This window comes from Rana temporaria, chromosome 9, assembly GCF_905171775.1.
Source record: "Rana temporaria chromosome 9, aRanTem1.1, whole genome shotgun sequence".
NCBI classification, from domain to species: Eukaryota; Metazoa; Chordata; class Amphibia; order Anura; family Ranidae; genus Rana; species Rana temporaria.
The window spans coordinates 88,541,104-88,561,965 of record NC_053497.1 but is presented as its reverse complement, the minus strand read 5'-3'; the positions used below and the strand labels follow the sequence as shown (position 1 = coordinate 88,561,965).

The 20,862-nt window shown below is 43.6% G+C and overlaps 1 protein-coding gene across 1 annotated transcript in view; it reads right to left on the bottom strand.

Annotated features, from left to right (window-relative positions):
- Positions 1 to 5,746: 5,746 nt before the first annotated feature.
- Positions 5,747 to 20,862, bottom strand: part of CAPN6 (calpain 6) — a 99,761-nt gene continuing 84,645 nt past the window's right edge. Inside the window, exon 13 of the mRNA XM_040323874.1 lies at positions 5,747 to 7,044. Coding sequence (XP_040179808.1) covers positions 6,862 to 7,044 — 183 coding nt within the window. The 3' untranslated portion in view covers positions 5,747 to 6,861. The remainder of the gene's footprint in view (positions 7,045 to 20,862) is intronic.

Sequence of the window (20,862 nt, the reverse complement as noted above, 5' to 3'; positions counted from 1 at the left end):
GAAGAAAAATGCTCTGGAGCATACACATGACTGTTTGTTTGTTTTTCACGACCAATTAAAAATATTGCATTTTTCTCATCATGAAAAACGGTCATGTCTACGCGCCATCAAGGTAAGAGACTGACGGGCATCTAGCATTTTCAAAATATCAACTATGGGAGCCTACATTGTCTTTATGCTGGGTTCACACTTATGCAAATCCAATTCGCATGATAGGAGATTGTGACTGGCTCTCAATGGAGCCAGTTTACACATCTCTGGGGCGGCTGTCTTTAGGTCCAAATTCAGGCAAATAATTGAGCCTGAATCATCTCTAAAATGGAAACGGGGACAAACCTGACCCCTGCTGTCAGCCACATCCGCTTTAAGTGTGAACTCAGCCTCAGAGATGGGTTTTAATGAAGGATAGTTGCAAGCTAACAACATGATGGACAATAGTGACATTATTTAATATTTTAAAGATGTAAGTGGGAGGTGCCATATCTGGAACTGGTTTACTTCTCTAATGTAATTTTAAGTCCATATTGTATTTTACAATGACTTGATAGTTAATCAGCTGTAACACAAAAAGGTCTCAGGTGAACACTGGTGGGTGTAGGGAATACATACATGCATGCACACCAAAGGTTTAAGAGCTTCAGAGTTTTTTTTTTTTTTCATCATAGAAGTCCAAAGTGAATAAGTCAAAGATTTTTAAGGGCTTAAACTACTAGTTTGAATGCAATGCTAGACTAGTGTGAGTTAATTGAGGGCTAATTCAACTCGGGAATAAACAGTTTTGTTAAATCTAAAAGTAAGCTTCAGCGGCTGGTTTTAGAGGAGGGCTGTTGAAACATTATTTTGGATTTAAAAAGCCATCATTTTCGTGAGTTAAATAAACCCTCTGTTAACCCACACAAATCCAACATTTTACTCAAATTAGCAATATAACCCCTTGAAGAAAGAGAACCGCAACCTTCCGTTTGGAAGTCTATGCTATAGTAGAGTTCTGCATAATGTTGGCCACCAAATAATAAAAGAAAACCTCCAAACTTTCTGCATTAACTAGACTAATTTTATTTTATTGTTTTATTAAGAAGCAAGCTTTTGGGATAGCTACATATTATATACACAAGGTGGAACCAAAATGACATATACAGTTTTTCCAAATACAAGTATTGTTTTCAATACACTGTAGTGCTAAAAGGCTAGACAAGATATCAGAATTTTAGATGCGTTATACTCTTGGTCCCCTAATCCTCTGGTGTGCTGCTTTTGGTTTTCCCTGCACCTTCCATTAGTTAATTACTCGACTGCATGTAATAAAGCCATTTGTTGTATTTATGCAAAGAATTGCTGAAAGCAGTTATTAAAAAAACTCATACCTGTATCCAAACTTAATATGAATTGACTTATAAGAATCTGTGTACAGCACTCCTTATATTGACTGTTTAGCTCGGTGTCTGTATCTATGCTCAGATGATCTTTAAGTGCTCGTATATATAAGAAAAAAAGGTGTACAGATGTATGTTAAGGAAGGCACATTTTCTATGATAGTACACATCCAATGTAACATATATACCCACTCAGTTTTCAAAAATACAATTTTTTTGCCACGATTTAAGGAAAATATATATATATATATATATATATATATATATATATATATATATATATATATATATATATATATATATATATATATATATATATATATATATATATACTACAAAGGGTGAGGTGCACGTCAGTCACAACAGAGTGCATAGCAATTAAGCCTTCCCACCAGCTTCAATATAGAGAAAATTAAAATGGGATTGCTGCACAAAAATTATTTTATTTGAAGAATTCGTCAAGAAGACATCAAAAACGTCATCTGTACAATCAGGCAATCATGATAATATAAAAATACGGAATGCTTTACAAATTTGCGTGTCATCCTTGTGCATATTTTTCAGATAAAAAATATTTTTGTGAAGCAATAAATAAAATTAAAAAATAAGAATAAATATACACACACACACTGCTCTTTGGTTGGATTATACAATTTCATGTTATACAATTTCATGTTAAACAATCTTACTGAGCCTTTAATTTATTTATTTATTACCCACCACTTGTAATAAAATAGACCATGGGTAAATGTTTTCACAGTTGCTCTTTGCAGGGGACTAAACTTTTTATGGTAAATAAATGTCTATGTAGCAAACATTGGTACGAGCCAAAATGGACTAACATCAGCTATAAATATTTTTTTTTTTTCACTCCATATTGGAAAAACTGTTGTTTAAATAATTTAGTGTAGCTACTCAATTTCTGATTTATGGTACAACCTTTCTCAAATTTTGTAAGTGGAGATAAAAAAAAAACAGGATTATTGCTCATATATAAAAATGCCTATCTCTAGTCACCGTCCTTTGATTATGTCCCATGCATTGCATTATACAGTAAAAAATATAGCTTGTGTATATGTGGTCATTCTATCACAGAAAAAACCTCAATACCCAGAATTTTTGTTTTGCAATGGACACATCTCAAAGTTTCTTTGACTAGGAACAAAATCGAGAAAATATATTTCACAGGGTACCTCTATTGTCTTATTTTCCCAGTACTGTGATTAGATGAATTGTCATTTTTGCAAACTTTCAAGAACAAAAAATAAAACATGGAAATTTCGGGGGGAAATCTGGTGTTATTGATATGATATATTTCCATTGTCTCTCTCAACTGTAACACATTTGCTGTACATTCCTCTTTTTTAGGGCGTGTTATCTGTAAAATACAAAATGTGTAGTGATATCATTCTGTAACTTTTTGAAGGAAAGTTTTTTTTTTTTTTTTTTTTTTGGAATTAAGTTATTTATGTTGGGTAAGCACTGAGAATACAGTATGATCTGAATACCTCAGTGACTACTTTTTTTTTATTTTTATTTTTAAACAAAAATTCTTTGCATTTTATTTGGGGAGGTTTAATTTAAATTGTGGTTGAAGCAATAGAAAAATTGAAATATGGATTGTGCATGACTGTGTCTTGAGTGTAAAAAATAAAAAAAGAAATATTGCAGTTTGAATCTGGACCTGCAGTATTGTGAATAAAAGTTAGAAATACCATTGTTTGGGGTTGTTAATTCCTGGAATGACTGAAGGACATACTTTATTATCTAAATGTTTCTGAATAAAGGAGAAAATTGTACAACATATTTTATTTGAAAACAATTGTTTATGGTTAAAACATGTAAAAGTGGACAAATGTGACATTTAACCTGATGCATATAAAAATGTTAAGCGAATGCTGTAATTTCCTTGTCACTGAACAAGAGGACCCTGGATCAGCTTAGAAGTCATTATAGGGTAACACCACAAACTTCACCCCAGCCATTATACTGCACACCCACTGGGGATTAGGCACCACCTTCTAATGACTTAGTCATTCCATTTGCTATGGGCACAGTGGAAATATTTCAGGCCTACAGATTCTGCATGGGCAGAAGGCCAAATTATGAAATTAATGGAAACCTATTCCAAGCAATGGAGTATGGTTTGCCACCTTGCTCTATAGAAGAAAAAATGTATATAAAATGTAATACTCCACTAAAAATATTAATATGTTGCAACACTTGAGTTCATCAACCTCTGTTAAATGTCATGCTTAACAATAAGTCCTTTCTTGTATTAAGAGAGGTATGGACTAGAGAGAGAGAGAGAGAGAGATAATTGTGCCCCTGTACAAATCATTAGTAAGACCTCATCTGGAATATGCAGTTAAGTTTTGGGCTCCAGTTCTCAATAATAATATTGGGGAACTGGAGAAAGTGCAGAGAAGGGCAACCAAACTGATAAGAGGCATGAAGGAGCTCAGCTATGAGGAAAGATTAGAGGAACTGAATTTTTTCACTCTTGAGGAGATTATGGGGAGATATAATCAACATGTACAAATATATAAGGGGTCCATATAGTGAACTTGCTGTTGAGTTATTCACTTTACGGTCAACACTGAGAACAAGGGGGCACTCCTTACGTCTAGACGAAAAGAGATTTTACCTCCAAATACGGAAAGATTTCTTCACAGTAAGAGATGTGGAATAGACTCCCTGCAGAGGTGGTTCTGGCCAGCTCCGTAAAGTGCTTTAAGAAAGGCCTTGATACTTTCCTAAATGTACATAATATAACTGGGTACTAACATTTATAGGTAAAGTTGATCCGGGAAATATCCGATTGCCTCATGGGGGATCAGGAAGGAATTTTTTTCCCTGCTGTAGCAAATTGGATCATGTTTTGCTGGGGTTTTTTGCCTTCCTCTGGATCAACTGTGGGTATAGAATTGGGTATATGTGATTGTACGGAATTATTATTATTTTATTTCTTATGGTTGAACTTGATGGACTTGTGTCTTTTTTCAACCTGGCTAACTATGTAACTTATGAAAGCTGTATAAAGAAATTGGATAATAGACAGACCAGCCCATGCACATAATGAAGTAGCATTAAAGTGATTTATTACAACTTCATGTATCTCTTAAGCTTCATGGCAGAGACTAATAATAATGCTGTGTTTTAGGGTTACATTACATCATAACAAATGTTAGACAATATTTTTACCATTATTTATGTTCTGGAAATATTTTAACATGTGTATACATTATTTACATTTAGATAGTACTAAGTGCAAAGTTTGCAAACTGTCAAATGCATTTACCATAAGCACACAATCAGAGGTCAGATTGCTGTAGTTCCTCCAGTTAAGAGCTTATTTATGATTGCTATAGAATAGCATACTTCATTTTTTTTTCTGAAAAAAAAATGTTTTATGTGGTACAGAATATTTGTAGTCAGATGAAAAGCGGATTAGCTAGAAGGAGTTTTTCGAGCAGGTATCTATTGCTTAGTACAATGTATACAGAAAATCAAAAACAGGAATACAACAAATTGTTTAATCAATCTACAGTAAATACAGGCCGGATTGAATGGCTTTTATCTTGTATGTGTGGGCACTTTGGCACCTTGATAGAATTACTATTGGGAAGCCTTAATCTCCCTTCTTTGTTTTTTCATTTAGTTTGCATTAAAAAGACTGTTCGCTTTGCAATGGAATTTTTGCTTTGCAAGTAAATGTCCATTAGCTTGGTGAATGTGGTTAAAATTCACTATTTAAAGGATACCCAAAAGATAACCGACATCAGCAGAGCCTCACCTAATTCATTAAGCCGCCATGGCTTCCAATACCATCTCTATGGTGATGATACCCAAATAAATCCCTCTACTCCCCACCTCAACCCTTCAGTTTCCATGTCACATCACTTCCTCAAACTCAATCGTTCCAAAACTTGGCTCCTAATACTCCCCGTGCCACTGCCCTGGCTTCTAGAACAGGATCAGTAATACAACTATCAGTTCCTCCCTCATTGTGATGGATGTAATCCTGGACCCTGACCTGTCTAACTCAAAAACAGTAACCTGTAAAAAATTTAAAGCGTCGCCTATGGAGATTTTGAAGTACTGAAGTTTGGCGCCATTCCATGAGTGTGTGCAATTTTAAAGCGGGACATCTTTCACATTATACAAAAAAATTGGGCTAACTTTACTGTTTTGTTATTTTTTTTAATTCATGAAACTGTTTTTTTTTTTTTTTTTCCTAAAAAAGGGTGTTTGAAAAATTATTGCGCAAATACCGTGCGAAGAAAAAAAAGTTGCAATGACTGCCATTTTATTCCGTAGGATGTCTGCTAAAAAAAATATATAATGTTTGGGGGTTCTGATTAATTTTCTAGCCAAAAAATTTAGATTTTTACATGAAGGAGAGAAGTGCCAAAATAGGCCCGGTGGTCAAGTGGTTAAATAATGAAACCACCAAGTAAGCCATTCCTTTTATCTTTCACCTTGACTATTGCAACTCCCTCCTCATAGTTCTATCTTTATGCAGGCACTCTGCTTCAGTCGATCATGAACCCTATTGCCAGACTCATTTACCTTACCAACTGCTCAGTGTCCACTACCCCTCTGGCAGTTCCTCCATTGGCTTCTTAATGTCCAGTGAATAAAATACTAACAACATTCAAAACTACATTACTGATCCTGTGTCAGTAGATCACCCAAACCATTCTCTCCATTTCTCCCAAGACCCCCTACTGCTCAATTTCTCCCCTTCCCATGCTCCTTAATGTCTTCAGAGTCTATCCCAGGGGTCTTCAAACTACGGCCCTCCAGTTGTTCAGGAACTACAATTCCCATCATGCCCAGTCATGTCTGTGTGTTACAATGCCTCATGGGATGCGTAGTTCTACAACAGCTGGAGGGCCATAGTTTGAGGATCTCTGGTCTATCCCATTCTCTGGAATTTTCTACCCCAATCTGTCCAGTACTTTCCTACTCTGTCCACATTAAGAAAATGCCTGAAAACTCATCTCTTGAGGGAAGCCTACCTACCTTTAGCTAACAACTGGATCTTTTATTTCTCATCATCTCATCCCTCACAGTTGTTAACTTTTGTTCCATGTTTCTCTCCCTATTAGATTGTAAGCTCTCAGGAGAAGAGCCCTTCTAACTTTTTTTTTTAATTGACTTGTGTTGTAACTGTACTGTCTTGCTGTATAATGTAAAGCACTATGCAAGGGACAAGAGGACCACTTGCTAATCAAATTCCAGACAGCTTTTTAGAAATGGTCTGAAATTCAAGCTATGTATGGCCAGCTTAACATTGTTCTGTAGAATGATTACAAAAGCAAATACTGTTGGGTATGTTATGTGAATGCTTCTGGTGTACAGCACAGATGCAGATCTCTAGGGCCTATACATGTGAACAGAGACAACGTCTGTGCAGAGAAGCTCGACGGGCCAGTGTCTCCTAGCTCGCAGCACTGTCTGTGGCTGGAGGATGATCTCACATTCACAGTTCAAGCAGGTCATCCGAAGAGACAACCTTGACATTTACCCGTCCTGGCATCTTCTCTGCTTCCCGCCCATCCTTGTTATGCAGCTGGAGAGTCTGTTCTTCTTGTGAATCGTTAGGCGATGCAGCCAGGAGCACTTGGCCCAGGAACTGGTCACACATGAACTTGCTCCCCCAGACCTGAAAGTCAAAGAATATAAAGTTGGCTTTATGTTATGTTACTGCAGCCAGCACTGTCTGAATGCATTATAGTGAGTCATTGCCCCTGGTGTTCAGTCTGTGCAGATTCAGTAAACAATTTTAGGAAAGCACAAACAATGCCATGAAATGTGTTCAGTAAACAAAATGAATATTGTACATATAATTTTGACATAATTTAAATTGGATACCTTAAACTATTTACTGCTTAATATAAATTAAATGGGCTAGGAACTGCACAACAGATTTTCCATTGTTAAATGGTAAAATATACGCATATACATCTTTTTAAAATTGTCTGCAGGCAAAAATAATTACCGGTACTCAATAAGTATTGAAGCAGGGAAGCCCTTGCTATATGCACTAAAAAGAAGGCAATGCCCATGAATGTTTCGATAGTTTAAAATTCACATCCCAAGGAACTATCTACATGGTATAAAGATGTTTTGTACCAAAAATTATACTATTCACACTTGCAGTTTAATTCTAATGCTACAGATCTATGAATAAGGTTACACCTTCTGGCGTGTTTAAAACTTTTTTTTTCACAATAAAAAAAACCAAGTCAGGTACATTTGAAAAACCATCATCTGAACACACAGGGAACCTCATCTGAATACACAACATTGAGACCATCTGATCAGACTACACACAGCCATCATCTGACACTTTACTGAGTCTAGGATGCAAGGCTCCAGCATAGCTAGATGATGTTTTGGTAAGGCAAACTACAACCTGTAATCAGCAGCCATCTTCGGATGACCGGAAGATTTTCCCCCTTAATGACCAGGCCATTTGTTGCGATTCAGCACTGCATCGTTTTAACTGACAATTGTGCGATCGTGAAAAGTTGTACCCAAACAAAATTTATGTCCTTTTTTCCCCACAAATAGAGCTTTATTTTGGTGGTAGTTGATCACCTCTGCGGTTTAAATTTTTTTACACTAGAAGCTAAAAGAGCGCCAATTTTGAAAAATAACTTTTTTACATTTCACTATAATAAATGCCCCCCCCCCCCCAAAACAAAATACATTTCTTCACTAGTTTAGGCCGATTATATCCTACATATTTTTGATTAAAAAAATTGCAATAAACATATATTGATTGGTTTGCACAAAAGTTATAGCGTCTACAAAATAGCGGATAGATTATTATTATTTTTTTTTACTAGTAAGGGCTGTAATCCGCGTTTTTTTTTTTTTTAACGGGACTACAACATTGTTTGGAAACTTTTTTGGGACAATTGACACTTATACAGCCATCAGTGCTATAAAAATGCACTGATTACTGTATAAATGTCACTGACAGGTTAACAATAGGGGGCGATCAAGGTATTAAATGTGTTCCATCATGTGTGTTTGTAACTGTGGGGGGGATGGGACTGACTGGGGGAGGAGACCTATCGCTGTTCCTAATCACTAGGAACAGCAGATCTATCTCTCCCCCCACTTCTGCCAGAACAGGGATCTGGGTGTTTACATACACCCAGATCCCCGTTCTGGCTGTCGTGCCCGCAATCGCAAATGGCAGGTAGACATTGTGGCTGTCATCCACCTGCATTGGGTCCCTGCAATTATTTTATTCTAGTTTGTTTGGTAATTTTAAGTTATAAGTCTTATTTAAGTCTTATTTTAAGTCTTATTGGCATAACTTTGGACAGACTTCACCAGGGGAATCTGATTGCAGAAGTTTCACAGCTGAAGTTAGTCAAACGTGGATTATTATCTGAAAAATATTAGTCAAGCGGTTAGGATCTCTCAAGAAGGGGGAAATCTCATAGATATATTATACAGTAATAGATCTCATTGAACCCTTGGAACCCTTGTTGCAAAATTGTAGTGTCTGTGTCCACCTATTAATCAAACTGTTAGTGGTGTTTGTATGTGACTTATTGTGATAAATATTTATTGATTATTTGATAGCTTCAGTCTATACCTACACTGATATATTGTTGCCTTCCTAAAGAGAGCTCTGCTTGGCAAATGAAGTCAGTTAAATTATTTTATAACATATACTTTATATTGGAGGCACTGTGATGCAATCTAATTAGCTGACTAAATTAATAATTCAGGCATTCTCTGACATAACATATATAACCTCTTTGAATCCAAGATGGCCATTCAAATCCTTAGAGAGCTTTGCGTCCCAAGATGGCAGATAACACATTGATCCTATGTCAGACTTTTCTCTAGTGACAGGTTCTCCAGTTGTCAGGGATACCACATGGAGGTATCCAACAAGGATTACCAGATCAGTGGGCTGTACTTTAAGAAATCAGGAACCCGGTTGAAGGAAGTTCAATTTAAAAAAGTTTATTAAGACAAATAATACAATTTCAGCACTAGTAGACCATAAACAATATCAGTGATACATAAACATGAAAGTGCAGCAACCCAAATAACCTAAATGGCTATGTACAACTGGAGAGAGCCCCCGAAGCAAGGCAAGGTCAAGACCGAGACAGTTAACAAGGGTAGCAGGGTACATGGAGCTGGTCACAGGTCCAGGAGAAGGTCTTAGAATTAGGTACAGGAAAAAGATCAAGATCAGGTAGGGACAAGGCTCAGAGGAAGAACACTGAAGCACTAAACTGCAGTCAAGGGTGGAATTATATTCCTTCCAGCAGCCCACATAAAGGTGTAGCCTAATTACTCAGACAGCCCAGCTGCTGGGAGACACCTGCCGGTGGCCACTGGAAATGAGCCCTTAAACTCTGGGCACAAGAGTGTCACTAGTAGGAGGTGACCCAGGTAATGACAAAAATCCTGACAGAGTTTTAGCGATCCTGCAGTCACTGCTTCACCTCCTAGAGGCTTCACCGCACGTGTGCAGTAGTCTTTTATTCTGGCGCACGGAGACTTGCATCAAATGCTAATACTGCTATGCCCTTCTGTTGGCACCGCGCACGTGTGTGCGCATGCACGCATAGAACGTCCTGGCGCACACTCAGCTTATTTAAGCTGGGTAAGCCAAGCATGTGGTGCTTCCAAACGGTAGCCTCGTGGCAGCATGGTTTAGGAAGCGGTTTTCCTTTTTTGTTTGCTCTCGTTGGACCAATGGTCATACCATTTAGCGAATGTGAGGAGAGCCGACGTAGACGTGTGGACATCCTTACTCCCTCCTGGCAAAGAACATGTACAGCGGGGATCGAAAGTTCGGGCACCCCAGGTAAAAATTTGTATTAATGTGCATAACGAAGCCAAGGAAAGATGGAAAAATCTCCAAAAGCATCAAATTACAGATGAGACATTCTTATAATATGTCAAAAAAAGTTAGATTTTATTTCCATCATTTACACTTTCAAAATTACAGAAAACAAAAAAATGCCATATGAAAAAGTTTGGGCACCCTGCAGAATTTATAGCATGCACTGCCCCCTTTGCAAAGCTGAGACCTGCCAGTGTCATGGATTGTTCTCAATCATCGTCTGGGAAGACCAGGTGATGTCCTTCAAATAACAATTTTTTATTTTCGAAAAAAGGTCAATACAGAATGTAGCAGCATTTCAAGTGTAAGATAATAGAGGTAATACAAAAATTCCAGCTGAATGTGCTTACACAGCGGCCACATTCTTGGTTATACATTCAGTAACGTATAAAACAACTAGGTAACAAAGAGGAGAGGAGAAGAAGTGAGAGGGTAGAGTAGAAGAAGAAGATGGGGAAGGAAGAGAAAAGAAAAAAAAGGGGGGAGGAGAGAGAGAAAAAAGAAAGAGAAGGGGGGAGACTGGGGGAAGGGGAGGGGGGGGGAGCAGGCAGGAGTGTCGGGTGAGGTAGTGTACCTTGGTGGTCTGTTGTCAGCTCACGGCGGGTCCTCCACCGAATGCCACCTCTCCCAGACCAGGTCATGGTCCTCCAGCCTATCCCGAATCCTAGCTGTCATTTTTTCCATAAGCTCTACATCCTTGACCCTAGCATAAAGGGCTTCCTGGGGTGGGGGCGTTGGTTTCTTCCAATAAAGTGCTATCAGGCACCTCGCAGCTGTGGTTATGTGTCTCAGGAGTTTCTTATAGGGTTTAGCTATGCGGGGTTGGGATAGGCCCAGTAGGAACAGCTTCGGGGAGAGGGGTATGGGTGCCTCCACGAGGCGGGTCAGGAGCTCTTGCACCCGAGTCCAAAACTGGACTATCAATGGACAGGTCCAGTAAATGTGGAACAATGTGCCCCTGGCCTGGTTGCACCGCCAGCATCGGTCAGAGGTGGAAGGATAAATCCTGTGGAGGACGTCTGGGGTCAGGTACCAAAAGAACAGCACTTTATATGTATTTTCCTTATAGAGGGTGCAGATTGAGCTCTTGGCCGCCTGCCTCCAGACCGCCCTCCACTCATCCTCTTCGAGCTCCCCTCCCAGCTCCTTCTCCCAACGGAGCATGTAGGTGTGTTTGCCTTTAGTTTGTAAGGGGTATTCATTTAGAATTTGATAGATATCTGATATGAGGCCCCTGCGGGCTGTGCCCTCGAGTATGATGCGCTCAAATGGGGTCGGTTTTGAGAAAAGGAGCCGGGGGGCCATCGTGTGGGCGTAGTGGCGGATCTGTAGGTAGCTGAAAAAGGCTTGTCGTGGAATGTCGTGTTTGGCTTGGAGCTCAGTGAAGGAGTGCAGGGTGCGGGATCTGGGGTCTACTAGGTGACCAAAGTGAAACAGATTTCGCGATGCCCAGGGCCATGACATCTGGTGGGTGAGACTCGTCGGTAGTTTAGGGTTATAGAGGAAGGAGGTCAGCAGGGAGCTATCAGACGTGAGTCGACAGTCTTGGGCTAGCCTCCTCCAGGTACTTTGCAGCTGCCGCATGGAACCCAGCAAACGTCCGGGTTCCACCGTCGCGTTTGCGTTCCATAAAAGATTATTGGGGTGTATTGGGGCCAGCCAAATCTTTTCCACCTCCGTCCACCTGTTGTAGGACTTCTGGGGAAACCAAGATGCCACCGCTCGAAGTTGCGAGGCCTGGTAATATTTGACCAGGTCAGGGAAGGCCAGTCCTCCCTCGGTGCGCGCGGCCGTCATGACCGAACGTGGGATCCTGTGGCGCTTGTAGTTCCACACATACCGGAGGAGGTCCGCTTGTAGGGCGCGCAGGTGAGCGTACGGGACCGGGATTGGTAAGGTCTGGAAAAGGTACAGCAGTTTTGGCAGGATCACCATCTTTATGGCTGCTATCCGGCCCAAAAGGGATATCTGGTGAGACTTCCATTTATGGATCAACGCCCTTATTGAGCTGTATAGGGGGGGAAAATTGGCCTGGTACAAGGATGCGAAGTTCGGGGTGAGCTGGACCCCCAGGTATTTCAGGGAGGTTCGCTCCCAGTGGTACGGGAAAACGGACTGTAAGTGCAAGGCCTCGGGTCCGGGCATATTAATTGGCATGGCCATAGACTTGGACGTGTTGGTTTTATAACCCGAAAGGACCCCGTAGCGTTCCAGTTCCCTTTGTAAGTTGGGTAAGGAGATGCGGGGACGCGTCAAGGTCAGAATGATGTCGTCGGCAAAGAGGGAAATTTTAAATTCCCTTCCCCTTACTGGGATACCCCGAATATCCGGGTTGCCGCGAATCGTTGCTGCTAGAGGTTCTATGCAAAGGGCGAAGAGGAGGGGGGACAGAGGGCACCCCTGGCGAGTGCCATTAGTAACGGGGAAGGTGGATGAAGTGGCAAAGGGAGTTTTCACCTGTGAAATCGGATTAGTATAGAGGTGTCGGACCGCCTGGAGGAAAGGTCCCCCAAAACCCATGTGTCTTAACGTGGCGAGCATGAAGGGCCAGCCAAGGCGGTCAAACGCCTTTTCTGCGTCTAGACTCAGGAGCAAGGACTCCGAGCCCTCCCTGCCCGCCACGTCAATTAGGTCAATCACCTTTCTCGTGTTGTCTCCCGCTTGGCGGAGGGGGACAAAGCCCACCTGGTCTTTATGGACCAGGGAGGGTAAGACTACGTTTAAGCGGAGGGAGAGGACCTTCGTAAAGATCTTAAGATCTGAGTTCAGCAGGGCTATTGGCCTGTAGCTGGCGCATAATGCGGGGTCCTTGTCTGGTTTAGGGATAAGGGTGATAAATGATCGCTGCATGTCTTGTGGGATGGGGGTGCGTTGTAGAAAGGCGTTGAAGAGCTTCGTCATATGGGGAAGGAGTGTGGGGAGGAAGGTCTTGTAATATTCGTATGGGAACCCGTCTGGGCCTGGGGATTTGCGAGCGGGTAGGGCCTTAATGGCCAAGGTCAGTTCCTCTCCTGTAATGGGAGCGTTTAGGGAGGCCAGGTCCTCCGGTTTTAGCCGAGGGATGCCCGCCTGTGTCAGGTATCGTGTCATCCTATCTAACAGGTCCGGGGAGGGGGGGTTATGGGGGATTTCTGGCTTGTTGTACAAGTCCGCGTAAAATGCTGCGAATGCATCCGCAATACTTTGGGGGTGTGATACAATATTACCCGATCTGTCCTGGACCTGGTGCGGGGTGGAGGCGAGTGCGCGGTCTGTTAGTTTCCTTGCCAATAAAGCTTGCGCCTTGTTGCCCTTGTCATAGTATACCTGTCGTAGGCGAATTAGGGCTTTCTCGACTCGACCCAGCGCCAGGTCCCGGAGTGTTGACCGTACCAGGGCGATACGTTTAAGGAGCATTAGGGAGGGTGAGGTCAGTAGGCGATTTTCTAGGGTTCGGAGCTGCGTTTCCGCCTGCTCTCTAGCCGACTCAGCGTTCCGTTTTAGGGCCGAAGAGATGGCCATGCAACGTCCTCTGATTACCGCTTTATGCGCGGCCCATAGAGTGGCAGTGGAAATGTCCTGGGTGTCATTTTCGTTAAAGTAGAGTTGAAGGGCAGAGTCTATTTCCATTTTAGAGGGGGTGTGCTTGAGAAGGAAATCATTTAGACGCCAGTTATAGGGCCTACGGGTGGGGGCGTTCAGGTCAAGGGTCAAGGTAATGGGGGCATGGTCGGACCAGGAGATGGGCAGAATCCGTGCTGTCTCAGTAACACGTAACGTGGTGTTGTTTAGTAGGAAATAATCTATGCGCGAGTGCGTATGGTGGGGGGATGAGTAAAATGTAAACTGGCGGTCCCCTGGGTGAAGCGCCCTCCAAGCATCAAACAAAGCATGCCTCCTCGTTAGCTGACGGAAGAGCCTAGAGTCCCGCAAGGCCCTTGCCTGCGAGGCCCGAGGATTCACCACCAGGCGATCCCAGGTAGCCGAATGAGGTAGATTAAAGTCCCCTCCCACTACCAATAGGTCGTGGGGGGATCTGGCCAGACGAGCAAAAACCCGACCTAGGAATCTATGCTGATGTGCATTGGGGGCGTACAGCGTGCATAGGGTTATGTCCCGTGAGTGCCACGTTCCCCGCAGTATAATGAATTGGCCTAGGGGGTCTATGTAGGAATCTGTGCAGGTGAAGGGGGTGCCCTTTTTTACCAAAATTGCTACCCCTGCCCGTTTCCGTGAGCTAAAGGCCTGATATATTAAGGGGAAATATCTGGACGCGAACGCAAAGGAGTCGCCCTTAGAGAAGTGCGACTCCTGTACCATTACTATCTCCGCCCCTGACTGCCTAAATTCCCTAAGTGCCAGATGACGTTTCCTGTTGGAGTTAAGCCCGTGGACGTTCAGGGATAGTAACTTAGCCATACTGTGGGTGGAGTGACCGTGGTTCATACTTAGCTGGAGTCAGGTGCGTTGCATTCGGTTCTGGGAGGGCGAGTGGAGGAGCCGCCGGGCCGACAGCCACCTGGACGCGCCGTCGGGTCCTGCCTGCGGGGGGGGGGAGAGAGAGGTGTCTGAAAAGAAAGAGAAAGATGAGAGCAAAAGACCAAAAAAAGCACACATCAACATTCAACAACGTGGGCCCGAGTGGCCTAGGGGCCCTCAGGTCCCAACAGTTCCTTAAGGACCTCCCGACCGAAATGTCCAAAAATGTGGGTCGGGGGGGCAAGGGGGTGGCGTGGAGAGGTTCCACTAGGGGGATTGGGAAGGAAGGAACTCTCAGGCTATCAGCCATGGGGGGGGTCCGTACTCAGAAGGGCAGCCTCTACGGTGTCTCGTCCAAGACAGGCCCGATGTGTAGCGTTAAGGTAGGGCTGGGGCAACCGGGGGGTAAAATAACTGAATAATAACAAAAAAAAATAAAAATAAATCAAGAGGGCTTCATGTAGATTTCTGGGCGGCTCTTGTGGCCAGGGCGGCCGTCTCAGGTGGGGCTGTGCCTGGGGGATTTTCGGGCAGGGTCACGTCCCCTGGGGCGTCTGGGCGGGGGGACTCTCTGCCAGACCACTGGTGGAGGGGGTGGCGTGGCCACAAGGTCCCAATCCGGCAACTGGGGGACGGGGATGTCCAGGGTTCTGCAGAAGGCGTCTAGGTCCTCCGGGTAACGCAAGGTGGCAGAGGTCCCCTGGTGGGTGGCGGACAGGCTAAAGGGAAAGCCCCATCGGTAGACAATGTCTCTGTCCTGTAAGGTACGGAGCAGGGGTTGTAGTAGCCGTCGTTTCTGCAGGGTGATCCAGGAGAGGTCCGGGTAGAGCTGTAGTGGGTTGTTGTGAAAGATTAGGTTGCGAATGGGGCGCGCTTTACGCATTATAGCTTCCTTCATCGGGTAGGAGTTTACACGGCATATAACATCGCGCGGTTTGGAGGCAGGACCCTTTGGCTTAAGGGCTCTGTGGGCTCTATCCATCTCAATGGGCTTGTCAGCTGGTGCGCCCAGTATGTCGTTGAATAAATTCTGGAGGGTCAGCTGGAGGTCCTCCGCCCCGTCGACTTCGGGGAGACCGCGTATGCGGATATTGTTGCGGCGCCCCCTATTGTCCAGGTCTTCAATGTGCCGCTGCATGTCCCTGAGCATAAGGTGATGGTCTGATGCCTGAGTTTGGGTGCGGTGCACCGCCAGTTTAGTCTCTTGTATCTCCTCCTCCGCCATCTCCACTCTGTCAGCTAAGTGCTTGAGGCCTGTGTGTAGGGCCTGTATTTCAGTGCGGCATGTCGCCTTAACGTCTTCAATCAATTGTTTGAAATCCTCTTTCGTGGGGAAGGCCTGCATATAGGACTGCCATGGCGGGGGAGGATATTGGGGAGCTCCTCTGGTGCCAGTGGGGTTATAAAGTGGATCGGTGGGGGACGGTCGGTGGCTGGAGACCAGTTCTGCGTGCCTTCTGGGCTCTAGGGGGGGGGGGGGTTGATGGGATGAGTCCCATGGTTCGGACCAGGCCTCAGCCTGATCCCCCAGTGAGGTGGGGGCCCCTCCGTGCCACGGGGTGCTATTGCTGGCCATGGCTGCATATGAAGGGGGAGAGATCCCTCTCCGATCTCCGACCTCGGGCTGGATGGCCTGATGGATCTGTCCCCTGGCTGCAGGGGAGGTGTATTGAGGCCTAGCGCTGGCTGAGACGCTGCCCTGCTCTGGGGAGCTCATGGAGGCCTGGGAGTTGGTGGGGGCTTGGAGAGCCGGAAAGTCCTCCCCAGTGAACGTGGGAGAGGAGGAGTGCTGGGCCCCGTTTTGGAAGTCCTGATCCGGGGCGGTGCGGAGCAGACGGGGGAAGGCCCCCGTACATTGGGTGTCCCGGTCCCGGGGGTCGGGGATGGTTGTGGCCTGTGCCGCATGGTCCGCGGCAGGGGGGCAGGGGTGCGGGGTTCCACTCACCCGTTGCTGGGAGCCATCCGGGCTCTCAGAGGAGGCCGAGGTCTGCGATCGGGTCGGGGATGGCTCTGGATGGCTGGTCTGAGGTGAGCGAGGGGGAGATGTCCCTGTGTTGAACGTGGCCGCGTCCGGCGCCATCTTGTCCCCTTCACCCGGCGGCATGTCGGGTGGCTTAAAGTAGCGCTCGAAGGTCGTGGAGGAGCCTGGCGGGGGTTGGGATGATCCCCGTGCCTTTGTGGATCTGGTGGTCCGCGAACCGCCCATGGATGGCTGCAGAATCCCCCGGTTTTCTGCCTAAGTGCTGCGGGCTGGAGAGGAGCTCTCAGGGGATGCTTCCTTCCAGGCTGGCTTCCGGTCACGCCCCTTGACCAGGTGATGTCAATCTCAAAGGTTTTAAATGCCCAGACTCATCTGACCTTGCCCCAACAATTGGCACCATGGGTTCTTCTAAGCAGTTGTCTAGAAAACTGAAACTGAAAATAGTTGACGCTCACAAAGCTGGAGAAGGCTATAAGAAGATAGCAAAGCGTTTTCAGATGTCAATATCCTCTGTTCGGAATGTAATTAAGAAATGGCAGTCATCAGGAACAGTGGAAGTTAAAGCAAGATCTGGAAGACCAAGAAAAATATCAGACAGAACAGCTCACAGGATTGTGAGAAAAGCAATTCAAAACCCACGTTTGACTGCACGATCCCACCAGAAAGATCTGGCAGACACTGGAGTTGTGGTACACTATTCCACTATAAAGAGATACTTGTACAATATGGTCTTCATGGAAGAGTACCTCTTCTACGTCCTCACCACAAAAATCAGCGTTTGAACTTTGCAAATGAACATATAGACAAGCCTGATGCATTTTGGAAACAAGTTCTGTGGACCGATGAGGTTAAAATAGAACTTTTTGGCCGGAATGAGCAAAGGTACGTTTGGAGAAGAAAGGGCACAGAATTTAATGAAAATAACCTCTGTCCAACTGTTAAGCATGGGGGTGGATCAATCATGCTTTGGGGTTGTATTGCAGCGAGTGGCACAGGGAACATTTCACGAGTAGAAGGAAAAATGGATTCAATAACATTTCAGCAAATTTTGGATGGTAACTTGATGCCATCTGTGAAAAAGCTGAAGTTAAAGAGAGGATGGCTTCTACAAATGGATAATGATCCTAAACACACCTCAAAATCCACAGGGGAATACATCAAGAGGCTTAAACTGAAGGTTTTGCCATGGCCTTCACAATCTCCTGACCTCAACATAATTAAAAATCTATGGATAGACCTTAAAAGAGCAGTGCGTGACAGACAGCCCAGAGATCTCAAAGAACTGGAAGACTTTTGTAAGGAAGAATGGGCAAAGATACCTCAAACAAGAATTGAAAGACTCTTGGCTGGCTACAAAAAGCGTTTACAAGCTGTGATACTTGCCAAAGGGGGCAGTACAAGATATTAACTCTGCAGGGTGCCCAAACTTTTGCGGACGCCATTTTTTTGTTTTCTGTAATTTTGAAAGTGTAAATGATGGAAATAAAATCTAACTTTTTTTGACATATTATAAGAATGTCTAATCTGTAATTTGATGCCTTTTGGAGATTTTTCCATCTTTCCTTGGCTTTGTTATGCACATTAATACAAATTTTTACCTGGGGTGCCCAAACTTTCGATCCCCACTGTATCATGAAGTGTTGCGTGCTGGGTGGGGCGCGGGTGGAGGTTTGATGGAGGCTGATTTGGCCCCCCTTCGCTGGCGTCATTACCCCCGAGCGACATCTTAGAGGGACTATGCTGTCATTGGTTTGTTGTTTTAGGTCTAAGAGGGCGCTAATATGCTCACCATGCAATACTGTGAAGCTACAAACAGTACAGTTGTATTGTCGTTTTCTTTGTCTTATATTTGTCTTTCAAATAAATACAGATTTTACAAAAAAAATACCACCAAAGAAAGCTCTTTTTGTGGGACAATAAGGTGGTCAATTTTGTTTGGGTTCAACATTGCACGACTGCGCAATTGTCAGTTAAAGCGATGCAGTGCCGTATCGCAAAAAATGGCCTGCTCATTGACCAGCCAAATTTTCCGGGGCTGAAGTGGTTAATTAGATACATGTCCAGTCCCATCCCAGCCAGGTGATCTCCCTTTCAGTTTAAACAGGGTTAATTCTCCCAGACATTGCTTAAGCAATAGTTAGTGTTCCTAGTGGGGTCAAACCCCCCAATGTTTCCCAGGGACTTTGTATGTCCTAGAAGTTCCCCAGTTTTACGTAGTGTAGAAGTTTCCTAGTGTTCCCAGTACTTCCTAGTGTCCAAAAAAAATAACCAATTTGTGATCAGCAGAAGTACCTAATAAACAAAAAGGTGCTTCCAAGGGAAGGCTGGTATTTATTAATCTTAAGAACAGGTTAAAACACCTCATGCATGTGTTCCATGACTTTTTAGTGGCCACTTCATCAGAAAAAGTTATGCAGTAAATAATATAGGTAAAAGTCATTAAAGTTAAAAAGTGTAATGGGTATATGTTAGGGGTGCAACGGATCGTCACCGATCCGTGATCCGAACGGGTCACCCCATTGGGATCGGCACACCCGCGATCCGCGGAGCGCTCCGGAGCCTAGGCCTAGGAAAGTCCCTGGCTTCGGCCTAGCTCCGGAGCGGCGGCCATCTTGCTCCACCCAGTCTGCTTGCCAGAGCCCAGCGTGACACGCCTCCCCGGGGAGGCGTGTCACGCTGTGCACTGGGCTCTGGCAAGCAGACTTGGAGAGGGAATGTTAGTGAAGCACTGGTTTAGAGGAGGGGGGAAAAAAAAAAAAGAGCACAGTAGCAATTCACAAGGGTGGATTAAAGAGGCTGTTTGGACAGGACTTGTTAAAAGTACAATCTTGCTGTTTTTACAGCAAGATTATTTACTACTACTGCATGTTATTTCCCCCCAGTTCTGACAATGACTATTAAGTGTGTGTGTGAATGTGAATATATATATATATATATATATATATATATATATATATATATATATATATATATATATATATATAAATATTTTTTTTTTTTTTTTTTTTTTTTGGACCGATGAAAAGGGATTTTTTTTTTTTTGCTGATCCGAAAATGATCCGATCCGTGACTCCTGATCCAAGGATCGATCCGATCCGTGAGTTTTTTGATCCGTTGCATCCCTAGTATATGTATATTCGGGGTTACAGTAAACCAGGGGGTTAATTTACTAAAATTGGAGAGTGCAACTTGCCATGGTAGCCAATCATCTTCTCACTTCAGCTTGTTCAATTAAGCTTTAAAAAAAAAAAATGAAAGCTGATTTTGCACTCTCCAGTTTTAGTAAATCGACTGCATTGTTTATGAATTATTCATAATCACTTCAACTAAGGGACTTTTACCACTTTTTAACCCCCCTGACGGTAAACCCGAGCGTGACTCGGGGTTGGTTTTTCATGTTAGGATCGGTAAACCCGAGTCACGCTCGGGCTGGATGGGCTTACCTTTCGCTGGATCCACAGGCTTGATTTACTTACCTTGTCCCTGGATCCAGCGATGCCACCCGCTGTGTGAGCGAGCGGGTCCTCCTCGCTCGATTCACAGTCCCCGTGTGACGCCGATCTCCGTTCCCTGCGACGTTACGACGCACGGGGACGGAGAACGGCGCCAAATTCAAAAAAGTAAACAAACACTTTACATACAGTATACTGTAATCTTATAGATTACAGTACTGTATGTAAAAAATACACACCCCCCTTGTCCCTAGTGGTCTGCATGTACTTTTATATAATAAAAAATGTAATTTCTGCCTAAAAACTGTAGATTGTCCAAAAGTGTCCCTTTATGTCAAAAATGGTTTTAGATCAGCTAGAAAACAGCGATAATAAATTATAATCACTTGCAGAAATGTGCGATAGCGATTTGCGGGGAAATTCGTCATAAAAAAAAAAAAATAATGACAGCGACAATTCTGCAACTGCAAATTTCAGTGATTTTGAGTTGATTACATTATTGAATAATTTTTATTATAATTATATTATTATTTGTTATAATTATTTATAATTATTTATTATATTATAATTTATAATTTTGTTTTAAAAAAAAAAATCATACCCGGGATGCCTACAAGACTCTTGCTTGGTCAGATTTAAGTGAGTTATTTCTAAAAATTACAGGCCTACAGTATAAAACGCCAATTTCCTTGCAAAATAATT